The sequence below is a fragment of the Lepidochelys kempii genome, chromosome 3 (genome assembly GCF_965140285.1).
Source record: "Lepidochelys kempii isolate rLepKem1 chromosome 3, rLepKem1.hap1, whole genome shotgun sequence".
NCBI lineage: Eukaryota > Metazoa > Chordata > Testudines > Cheloniidae > Lepidochelys > Lepidochelys kempii.
Genome location: NC_136382.1, coordinates 76,505,271 through 76,517,718, shown reverse-complemented (window position 1 = coordinate 76,517,718; position 12,448 = coordinate 76,505,271). Strand labels below are relative to the sequence as shown.

At 39.4% G+C, this 12,448-nt stretch overlaps 1 protein-coding gene across 6 annotated transcripts in view; it reads left to right on the top strand.

Moving 5' to 3' along the window:
* USP45 (ubiquitin specific peptidase 45) overlaps positions 1-12,448 on the top strand; it is a 103,388-nt gene that overhangs the window by 71,295 nt on the left and 19,645 nt on the right. For 3 of the 6 annotated variants that reach the window (XM_073336844.2, XM_073336841.2, XM_073336843.2), the window contains exons 11-14: positions 3,126-3,217; positions 6,206-6,262; positions 7,637-7,783; positions 9,918-10,602. In XM_073336844.2, the coding sequence (XP_073192945.2) occupies positions 3,126-3,217; positions 6,206-6,262; positions 7,637-7,783; positions 9,918-10,602 (981 nt within the window). Of the gene's footprint in view, positions 1-3,125; positions 3,218-6,205; positions 6,263-7,636; positions 7,784-8,979; positions 9,898-9,917; positions 10,603-12,448 lie in introns of those variants that run through there. The other 3 variants (XM_073336846.2, XM_073336847.2, XM_073336845.2) reach the window with 3 other exon arrangements.

Below are 12,448 nucleotides of genomic sequence, written 5' to 3'. Positions count from 1 at the left end.
TGTTCTCCGACTGGTTTTTGAATGTTATAATTCTTGATGTCTGATTTGTGTCCATTTATTCTTTTGTGTAGTGACTGTCCGGTTTGACCAATGTACATGGCAGAGGGGCATTGCTGGCACATGATGGTATATATCACATTGATAGATGTGCAGGTGAACAAGCCTCTGATAGTGTGGCTGATGTGATTAGGCCCTATGATGGTGTCCCCTGAATAGATATGTGGACAGAGTTGGCAATGGGCTTTGTTGCAAGGATAGGTTCCTGGGTTAGTGGTTCTGTTGTGTGGTGTGTGGTTGCTGGTGAGTATTTTGCTTCAGGTTGGGGGGCTGTCTGTAAGCAAGGACTGGCCTGTCTCTCAAGATCTGTGAGAGTGATGGGTTGTCCTTCAGGATAGGTTGTAGATCCTTGATGATGCGTTGGAGAGGTTTTATTTGGGGGCTGAAGGTGATGGCTAGTGGCGTTCTGTTATTTTCTTTGTTGGACCTGTCCTGTAGTAGGTGACTTCTGGGTACTCTTCTGGCTCTGTCAATCTGTTTCTTCACTTCAGCAGGTGGGTATTGTAGTTGTAAGAATGCTTGATAGAGATCTTATAGGTGGTCTGAGGGGTTGGAGCAAATGCGGTTGTATCGTAGAGCTTGGCTGTAGACGATGGATCGTGTGGTGTGGTCTGGATGAAAACTGGAGGCATGTCGGTAGGAATAACGGTCAGTAGGTTTCCAGTATAGGGTGGTGTTTATGTGACCATTGCTTATTAGCACCATAGTGTCCAGGAAGTGGATCTCTTGTGTGGACTGGTCCAGACTGAGGTTGATGGTGGGATGGAAATTGTTGAAATCATGGTGGAATTCCTCAAGGGCTTCTTTTCCATGGGTCCATATGATGAAGATGTCATCAATGTAGCGCAAGTAGAGTTAGGGGACGAGAGCTGAGGAAGCGTTGTTCTAAGCCAGTCATAAAAATGTTGGCATGCTGTGGGGCCATGCGGGTACCCATAGCAGTGCCGCTGATCTGAAGGTATACATTGTCCCCAAATGTGAAATAGTTATGGGTGAGGACAAAGTCACAAAGTTCAGCCACCAGGTTTGCTGTGACGTTATCAGGGATACTGTTCTTGATGGCTTGTAGTCCATCTTTGTGTGGAATGTTGGTGTAGAGGGCTTCTACATGCATAGTGGCCAGGATGGTGTTTTCAGGAAGATCACTGATGGATTGTAGTTTCCTCAGGAAGTCAGTGGTGTCTCGAAGATAGCTGGGAATGCTGATAGCGTAGGGCCTGAGGAGGGAGTCTACATAGCCAGACAATCCTGTTGTCAGGGTGCCAATGCCTGAGATGATGGGGCGTCCAGGATTTCCATGGTTTATGGATCTAGGGTAGCAGATAGAATACCCCAGGTCGGGGTTCCAGGGGTGTGTCGGTGCGGATTTGTTCTTGTGCTTTTTCAGGGAGTTTCTTGAGCAAATGGTGTAGTTTCTTTCGGTAACCCTCAGTGGGATCAGAGGGTAATGGCTTGTAGAAAGTGGTGTTGGAGAGCTGCCTAGCGCCTCTTGTTCATATTCCAACCTATTCATGATGACGACAGCACCTCCTTTGCCAGCCTTTTTGATTATGATGTCAGAGTTGTTTCTGAGGCTGTGGGTGGTGTTGTGTTCTGCACGGCTGAGGTTATGGGGCAAGTGATGCTGCTTTTCCACAATTTCAGCTTGTGCACGTCGGCGGAAGCACACTCTGTAGAAGTCCAGTCTGTTGTTTCGACCTTCAGGAGGAGTCCACCCAGAATCTTTCTTTTGGTAGTCTTGGTAGGAAGGTCTCTGTGGGTTAGTATGTTGTTCAGAGGTGTGTTGGAAATATTTCCCCTGTTTATTCCCCCCCCCCCCCCCGCGCACCCCACATTGTTCCTGAGATGTTCTTGTCAACTGCTGGAAATGGCCCACCTTGATCATCCCTACAAAAGGTTTCCTCCCCTCCATACCCTCTCTCTCCTGCTGGTAATAGCTCACCTTAAGTGATCACTCTCATTACAGTGTGTATGGTAACACCCATTGTTTCATGTTCTCTATGTATATAAATCTCCCCACTGTATTATCCACTGAATGCATCCGATGAAGTAAGCTGTAGCTCATGAAAGCTTATACTCAAATAAGTTTTAAAATATAATTTTCAAAATTGACTGCCCTGAAGTTCTGTAGATGGTTTTATAAGGCTTTTGTTACATGTTATTCTGGTGCCATCTAGTGCACATGTAAAGTATCGAAGTGTTATGTACTAATCTGTTTCCAGTATCTAGAATAAAGGCTTTCTTTTGTTAATCACTATCATATAGGCATGTAAAACTTAGTTTTACTTCTAGTTAAATATTCTGCTGCATCTTCAGATCTTTCATTAAGGCCACAACCATTGCATCACTCAGGAAGAGACCACCTAAAATGCATCGTTGATTAAATTGCCACAAGGTTGCTGACATCATAAGTGTATTAAGAATAACACAAAAACAAGATAATTAATTATTTCAATCAGGGCAATATTTTCTAAACCTGAGCCTTTTATTTACATAATACTTTGACTTTCTGTGTACAGGAAGCAATTAGCTTCATTAAAATTCCAAAGGTATTGTAATTGTTCTGAAAAATTAAGTTAATCCTTGCCAAATCTGTAGTAATTTGAGTTTGGTAATGTATTACAAATATATTGAACAGGTTTTGGTTATTAGTTGTACAATTTTTTTAGAAGCTATTTGTCATTTAGAAAATCAACCAGCAAGTTTTCTGCCTATATGCCTGCTACAGTGTAATAGAATATTGTATCAACAGGACTGATGACTTGCATTGTGTATTAAAATAAAAAAAACTTTTTAAAAAGGCCTCTTTTTAAGAGATGCAGCATTATTCTATTACTGAAGAAAGGGAGGGGAGGGAGAAACTGAATTCTCTATTACTAAGTATTGACAAATATTCAATAAAATATTTTATTTACTTTAATTAATTTCATTAGTGCTAGGAAATATTTTGAATGTATTCCTACATTGTACTATGTGTTTTCAGAATAAACCATAGAAAGAATTACATTGTACTTATACAGTGGCATTGGATCTGTTTTTTCACATTAAAAAAGGTAATGTTTTTTCAGCATATGGAAGAGAGGGTGTGAAGATGAACTTCATAGATAGGATCTTTGTTGGTGAATTGACTAGCACTGTCATGTGTGAGGAATGTGAAAATGTAGGTATTTTGGAATTCAGCTCAATGTGGAATAGAATTGTATTGTCAATTTTATACTATTTATTTGTAAAAGGATTTTATTGAAGGGTTCTTATTAAAAAGGACTATTTTGTCCTTAAAATATTATCCTCTCCACTCATACAAAGGAGTCATATGATTTAGAAAAGATTTAAATGCTGTGATTTTTTGTGTCTAGCTAATCTTGGGCTGGAGGCTCCAAATTCTATAATAGTTTGGGAAATACTGATCATGTATTTAATGCAGCGTTTCCCAGATTTTTGAAAGCTGAGCCCCTCTTCAGGAAAATGAAACCAGTCCACCCTCCCTGCCCCCACAACTCTTATGTGTTGTTAAAGTTCTCCTCCATCTTAATGTATCCATTTTTCTTGCCCCCACGGCTAGTTCTTTGGGACATGAACCACACTTCGGGAAATGTTGATTTGATTACTGGGAGTGGGAAAATATATTTAATCAGATTATGGAATTAATATTGATCTAAATGGTCTCTTCTTGAAATACTTTTAGTAGTTAACTTGATATTTGTATTAAACAATGAATAACTTTAGTAACTTAGTATTGATCAACATTTTATCAAAAATAAGTAATTTCCATAATTGCTAGTATTTTCTTTAGTGTTTAAAAGGATGAAAAAATTATTTTGATACATTTTCATGAATTATTGAATGTTGCATTTATATTTGGGTTACAATATTATATTTCATGTGATAGACATATAATAAACCCTTTCAGTCTGAATAATTAATCACAGTTCTGCAGTGACTGGTAATCTTCCCCTTGTGTAATGTGCAGAGTATATTTTTAATATGTCACTGGTATCAGTGAAGAACTTCATCTGCACACAATTTAGAAAGGTTAGAAGTCATATGTACCATATTACTATTGCTTAGTCTGCACAGGAATCAGGAATTTGCTGGCTACAACCACATTAAAACAAGGTTCCAGCTCCGTTTCCTTTATCAGCGTTGGTGGGGATTTTTTTGTCTAGCACTGGTTCTTGCAAAATCCATCTCCACAGAAGCCTTGCTAAAATTCTGCTGACCCCCAAAAATAAACATGTAAACAAACAAACACCACTTAAATTTAAACTTGCAGTGCTAGGACAGTTCTAATCCTGATTATTTATTTTTCTAGCATCCAGAAATACATTGGGTGCATCACAAAACAAGTAAAAATGTTTTCCTAGCTAAATTTAACATAACACCCACAAGTGAGGGTCATAAACATACAAGGGGAAAGGAATGGCAAGGATGACAGTAATAAGAGAACATGGTTAGTCAGTGAGCTGTATATACATCTTGGTATTTTTTGTTTGTTTACCTTCCACTAACTACTCATAAGCAAGGTAGTAAATTTTTTTTTTTTAAGAAGGGATTTGAATGTGGCGAGAAAGGGAGCTTAGTAAACAGGTTTTGGCAGGATATTCCAGGCATAAGGTCAGCCTGGAAGAGGGCATGAAAAGAAAATGTAGATAAAGCTGGGTGACGTAATATCTTTTACTGGACCAGCTTCTGTTGGTGAGAGAGAGACAAGCCTTTGAACTACACAGAGCCTGAAGAAGAGCTCTGTGTAGCTTGAAAGCTTGTCTCTCTCACCAACAGAAGTTGGTCCAGTAAAAGATATTACCTCAACTACCTCGTCTCTCAAATATCCTGGGACTGACACAGCTACAACTACACTGCATATGTAGATAAAGTCCAACTCTCTCTAATTCTAGCATACATTTTTATTATGGTTTTGAGGAAGCAAAACATAATTTTGGAATAAAAGAGGGTATTTTTAAATACCCTATTAACATTTTCCATGGATTGGCTTTAATTTAACTACTAGTACCACTCTAAGTATAGATGCATGACCCAAGAAATTAGCTTTTTAGCTTTCGTGAATGAACCAGTTACATGATTTAACCCATTTGGAGGTACATCACTTCAGATATGATTAGGCAGAATCCTGTCATTTTACCCACTTGATATAATTGTCATTTACTCAACAATAATTGCATTCATGAACAGTGCAAAAGCTCAAACATTTCTGCATAGGGTCAAAAGATTCCAAGTTTCCCTTCAGAGAGTTTACTCTGCAGTTTTCCATTGGGTTTTCACCCTCTTCCTGCAGAAGAAATTGGTAATCCAACCACAAACACCACATGTCCTCCAACATCTGCATAGATCTCAGAGATCCGCCAGCTGTCACGTGATTCCTTTGGCTCACTGCCTGTTCCATTGTGCCATGTTGTTCAAGCCGTGCTGCTAGTGACTCCCCATCCAGCATCTGCCTCTGGGACTTCCCTGTCAAAGGGTTTCCCTATCTTTTCAGTTGGCTCTGGGTTCTGGGATGGGGACAAGATGCATCTCCCCTGCTTACCTCCTGTCCTCTCATGTATTGCTACACCCTTAGAGAGCCTGTGCAGGTGAGGGAATACTTAGAGGCAACTGACATGGAGGATAGGTCCATCAATGGCTATTAGCCAGGATGGTCAAGGATGCAACCCCCAAGCTCTGGGTATCCTTAAGCCTGTAGGACCGAACGACGAGATGGATCACTTGATAATTGCCCTGTTCTGTTCATTCCCTCTGGAGCATCTGGCACCAGACACTGTCAGAAGATAGTGGCTTGGGTTGGATGGACCATTGGGCTGACCCAGTAGGGCCGTTCTTATGACACTCTTTGAGTCGGGAGGGAAGTTCTTTTCTGTGTATGGATCACAGGGATATGACTTTGTTCAGTGTTTTTATACACTGAAATTTGACATCACATTCTCTAATGCTTACTGACCCAAAATAAAATCACAGTTAGCTTTAAGTAAATATTTAGCACTATGTTTGTAGAAAGTTCTTCATTCTAATTAAAAAGATCTTGCACCTGAGAATTAGCTTTTGTATAGTTTTGTTTCTACTATAATAGAAACATGGAAAATTCATGCTAGAACTCTAATACAGTTCTTTGTATTTAATTGTCTTTTCCTCCAAGATTTCCACAGTAAAGGAACCTTTCATTGATCTTTCACTTCCTATAATAGAGGAGAGGGTAAGAAACAAATAAAATATTTTAATAAACAATCACAGCTTCTGCTGGAGTATGTTTTTATACATCTGTATAAAAATGTGTGTATAGAAAAGTATAGATACACATTGTTTTGATTTATAACCTTAGAGTGAGTGTGTGTGTGTGTAATATATGATTATGTAATTTGTATATGTATATAAAATTAAATTAGCCTAAATGTAGAACAATTCATAAATAGTCATATATGTTGTTTTGAGTTTAGTTTTATAATACTTTGTGTACATATACCCATACACGTTCAAACAGATTATTGTTAAATTAGACTAAATGCAAACCAATTTCAGGGTACTTAGAAGCTTTTGAAAAGTCAGTTCCCAATCTGTTGCTTTCTATATCTAAAGAAATGACTAAAGTAGTATTTAAATGCTCTAAGATTTACCCGCAACTCTCACTGAAGGCTACCGAAGTGATGAAGTAATGTAAAAATTGGTTCATTATGAATATCATTGTTCCAGTTTATTTTAGATCATTATTTTGAATGTAATGATTAGTGCACAGTTTTATAAGCTCTCTTCATTAATTGGAAGAAAGTCTTGGCGGGGTTTTTTGTTTTTTGTTTTTTAAGTATCCTTCTTAGCTCCTCCCCTGTAGATTCACATGTATGCTTGTGAGAGCATTTAATAACTTAAGTAAAAAAGGAACTGATGGTTGGAGGCTGGAACACAATTATTTGTTAATTTTGTTTGTTTGACCCCGGTTGCAAATTTCACCCTTCTGCATCTGTGAAGGCAGTGGTCTTCCAAGAGAATTCTCTCTGTGGGGAAGATACAGTTTTTTCACCACCTCTCTGCCCCAGTGGTTCTACTAGGGAAAGGCAGTTTTAACTTGTGTTTGAGGATTACTGAGAATGAGTGGAATTGGTGCCTCTTTGATCATATTGTTTTCCTGGGAATGGAAGTTCCCATTTTTATATCTGCAGGCCCTTGGGTGTCACTGCAGTTTTCCCAGGGCTGATTCAGGCCCTGTGTGTGTGTGTGTGTGTGTGTGTGTGTGTGTGTGTACTGTCTAGATGTAGATCACTATTTAATTCCCACCTCTTGTGGATCTCAGGTGGTCCTTCAAATATGTCTGTATAGTGGGTTATGTTCTATAAACGTAGAAAGCAGTTGTGTATCACAAGTCAGAGGCCAATTAACCAAAGAATGTGGCTTTATTTAGACTAGTACTTTTCAAAAATTGCAACTAAGAAACTGAGAGAGAGCTCTCATATCATGGAACCAACATGGCTACAACACTGCAAACAACTAAGAAACTTGCATTTTGTTATTTTATGGGTACAAGGAAAACAGGATTTTATGTACTTTCTTTCCTAAGTCATAATATTTTATTTCTCAGGTCTCAAAACCCGTGCCTTTGGGAAGGACAAGTAAATGTAAAAATGTACAAGAGGCAGATCTTGGTCAGTTCAACTGCTCTTCTATTACTGCGCCAAATAATCAACAACCAAAAATCACCAGGAGACATTCTTTAACAAAAGATAAGGTAAGAAAGTAACGGCATTGCTGGCCAACTTTATATTCAAACCCTGTTCGAATGTTTCAGGTAACAAAGTAGAATTCTAGTGTGCTTAACACTCTACAGTGAATGGGAGGCTTAAAAAAATCAACTTCAAATTGATCTGCTGCATATTTACTTCTAGCTTTATAGATGTTGGAATTTTTAAAGTTCATATTTTTAAATAGCTAAATTACAGATTTATAACAATATATAGAACATTATGTGCATGAAAAATCAGTGATCGGGGTGCCATGTGGTTTGAAAATATGGCTTTGTTTGTAAAAGTGAAATCTTTTCTCTAGATTAGTTTTTAATTCATGTGACTTTGTTTCGTTGACCTCCCACCTCTTGCTATCCTCCAAGTTTGCTTCTGGCAGAAATCACAGGCGTGGTAGTGCTGGCAGAGAGAGCAGACAAGTCAGCATTGGTGCCATTTGGTGGATCAGTTGGCAGGGTGTGCTACAAGAGTAGTACAGCCCGCACCGTCCCCCTGGAGACTGAGAACATGGCTTCTTTGATGCACTCAGCCTCCAGTTGCCCAAGGGCTTGGGAATCACAGTTCAGCCCCTTAACAGGGTCCTTCGTGATGGTGGCACAACATTCTGCAGATCTGCCAAACTAACAAAAATGATCATTAACACTGAAGTTCTTTCCTTTGTCGTGCTCTGTTCTATAGTATTTCACAAGAGAGCATTTTCTTTTTAAAAATTTTCAGAGCTCTGCAGAGGAAAGGAAATCTGTACTCCATGTTGTGTGTATGCATTATGGCTAATAATGACATATGTGACAGAGGATTTGGATTGGTATTAATGTTCTCCATTTAGAATATGCTTTTTGTAAGCCGCCTTATTGTATGTAGGGTCCAGCAGATTATTAGAATATGCCAGAATACCAATGCTGACATGATTTAAACAATTCCTGAATGTATATGAAACTATTAATAAAATTGACAGAAGCATAAAACTCTGCAGCTGGTTTCAGTCAGTGAATTATGAATCAAACTATAAATCTGATTTTTAATACTATTTTTAAATACAGGATTCATTTAAAATTAGTATTCCAAGTCTAGGCTAGACAAAACTCTCTAATAGATTGTAGGAAGCAACTTTGTTTTCCCAGTTATAGAAAAAATGACCTAATAAATCTGTCCCATCTCTAATTCGTGTGGTTCTGTGATTCAGAAATCCTTATGCTTCTGCCATTCGCTCTACATTAATATGAAGCTCATGAGAGAGAGTGTAGTCCACACCTCTGTTGTTGCTGTAGTTTGGCTGGAGACAGTTGTCTGCATGGCTGCGGGAGTAAGGGAAGAAGCACACCTACTGGTACTAGCTGGAGAAAGTTTGTGAATCCTTTTACTAATTTTGAAGTGATAAAAAGTTTGTTGAAAAGATTTTTTTGGTATCTTTTTCTTGTTCATTTTTATTAAAGATTTTTTAATATAAGGGAATTTCTCAGTTTTAAGTAAAATTCAATATATTTCAAAATCTTAAATCAGAATTCTTGTATGAACAAGACAGCCTAGGTCCCATGAAAATTTAAATGATTAGAAATCTGGGAGTGCTATTTCTTTCTTTGTTGGCAGCAAAATGTATGATCAGACCAACTAAACTAACAGTCCAAGTTTACGAGAAGAATGTAGAGTCACTACCATCCACAGCTGAAGCTATAGTGTCACAAATTTGATATGATTGGTCTCAGGAAATGTTGATCTCACTAATTATGTAAAATCTCTTTCTGCCCGGTGTACGGATCTACATTTAAGCACGAGATTATCTAAAGAATTTAGGAGATCAAGTCTATACACTATAAGGTCTTCGAGGCAGGGGACTGTTCTGTTTTGTGTTTTTGTTTGTACAGTGTCTAGCACAGTGGGGTCCTGATCCATGAATGGGGCGCCTAGGTGCTAACACAATACAAACCAATTAATTAAATAATAATAATAATTGTATAGCTGGATGATAAATCAAAATATTGGGTTTTATTGTGTTTTGAAAGTGTCTGTCATAAGTTGTATTTACTGCTGCTTAATGATAGCTGACTCTCTTTCGATTCACTGGTATATTTTTTTCTGTTTCTCTCCCACGCCCCTTTGAAATAATATCGTGGCAATTTCCAGAATCAGTTAAATCATGAAAGAAGTCTTGCCAGGAAATCTTCCTCTGGGGAGGAGGAGAGAAGTCCAGTTATCATGCATGAGAAAAGAAAGCTTGAAGTAGAAGGTGGTTCTGGAGTTTTGTATTCTGAGGCCATAAATACAGCTACTGAATCCACAGCAAATGGAAGTCAGACTGAAGGCAGTGAAAAAGAAGTCAGCCGTTCCGAAAGTAGCGTTGATGCAGACAGCGAAGCCTCAGAAGGTGAAAGTGCTGCTAAGCAAGAAGTTACTGGTAGATCCAGTAACACGTCTGGTTTACATGTTGACGGGCTTAACCACTTAGTAAACCTTAGACTGCCACACAGCAAACCGAGTGACAGTAATAATGAGATGATCACCAGTGCCATAGCTAAGCTTAGCTTCAACAGTATTGTAAACGAAAGCGAAGAACCCATCAGTGAGGATCCATCATTAAGTCTGTCAAACAATTCAGTGTTTTCAGTGGAAAAGTCCCCTTTGTCCCAAAGCCCTCAAAATGCTTTTCAGACCCTTTCTCAAAGTTATATAACTAGCTCTAAAGAATGTTCTGTTCAGTCCTGCCTCTACCAGTTTACATCCACGGAGCTTTTAATGGGGAACAACAAGCTTTTATGTGAGAATTGTACAGAAAGGAAACAGAAGTATCAAAACAAAACTCACACCACAGGTAATGTGCTAATGTTGTGTATGTGTTATTCATTTAAACAACTCTCTTTTAACACACTCAGGGGTCTGCCCTGCGTCCAGTACCATGCAATGACTTGGATAATGGAGTGGAGAGTATGCTTATAAAATTGTGGATGACACCAAGTGGGGCGGGGTTGCTAGCACTCTGGTCAGGATTAGAATTCAAAACAATCTTGAACATTGTAGAATTAGTCTGAAATCAACAAGATAAAATTCAATAAAAAGTGTAAAATGCTTCACTTAGGAAGGAAAAAAAAACAAATGCACAACGACCAAATGGGGAATAACTGGCTCGGCAGTAGTGCTGCTGAAAAGGATCTAGGGGTTAAAGAAAAGGCTAATATCATTCTGGGTATATTAACAGACTGTCATACCATTTCGGGGTGCAGTCCAGACCAGAGAGAGGTGATGTCAGAGCCTGCCCGGTAACCCCCAGTGCCTTAAATGGCCTGCTGCTGTGGTTCACTGCCCAGATACCAACAGCCAGCGTACAAGCCAGCACTGGGTGTCTGTGTGCTATGGAGCTCTGGTTCAGTGCTCTGGCCCCAGCAGCCTGCCTACAGCATGACCGTTTCACCCTGGTCTCCACCAGCCTGGGTTACCATCTGCTCGTTGTGTTGGAGCTCAGGGTGAAACGGTCGTGCTGTAGGCAGGCTGCTGGGGTCAGAGCACTGAACCAGTGCTGCACAGACGCTCAGTGCTGGCTTGTATCCTGGCTTTTGTTGGCCTTCAACATCGGTGCTGGCAGTGTGGCTGCACCGCTTGCTTGAAGTAGTTTCCATCGTATCCAGGGTTTACAGTTTGGTTCAATGGCTCTCAGCACCCCCACTGTACAAATTGTTCCAGCATCCCTGCCGGGCAGTGAACCACAGCAACAAGGCATTTAAGGCACTCTGGGTTACTGGCTAGGTGGTTACACAACCTCTCACTGGTCTTGATTGCACCCCAGATTGGTGTAAACAAACAGGATCTTCACACAGCTTGCTATTTTAAGTGTGATTTACACTTTCAGCGCTGATAAAATAGTTTTAAGCGATTCTCAAGTGAGAAGATTGGGATCAATCAAGGGAAGGCTACAGTTTGTTATTTTCTGTTTGTTTATTTTGGGTGAGAAACAAAGGAAGTTTAAATTGAGGATCAACGAAGCAACCTCAAAGTTAGAGCTGGCTAAATTGAAAAAAGGGCAAAAAGGCCTAAAACAGGAGGCTGAGAGAGCAGCATAGGAACACCAAAAATGGGAAGCCAAACAGAGAGAGAGAGAGAGAGAGAGCGTGAGCACCAAAAATTAGAGGCAGAGCAGCGAGCCAGGCAGAGGGAAGCGGAAAACCAGCATCGTGTTACAAAGACGTGTTCTGGTTGGCACTGGAGAGGCCTCAGCTGGAGTACTGTGGCCAGTTCTGGGCACCGTGCTTCAAGAAAGATATAAATTAATTGAAGAGAGTCTAGAGAACAACAAAAAATAATCGGTTTAGAAAAACTGACCTATAGGAAAAGGTATTTTTAAAAAAACAAAACAAACAAACAAACAAAAAACCAAAAAAACCTGGGCATATTTAGTCTTGAGCAAAGAAGACTGGGAAGGAACCTGATAAGTCTCTTTAAATATTTTAATGGCTGTTATAAAGAGGACTGTGGTCAATTGTTCTCCATATCAGCTTTATGTAGGACAAGAAGTAATGGGCTCAATCTGCAGCAAGGGAGATTTAGGTTAGATATTGGGAAGAACATTTTACCTATAAGGTTTGTAAGCACTGGAATAGGTTTCCAAGAGAAGTTGTGGCATCCCTGTTGTTGGACATTTTTAAGAATGGGTTAGACAAACCCCG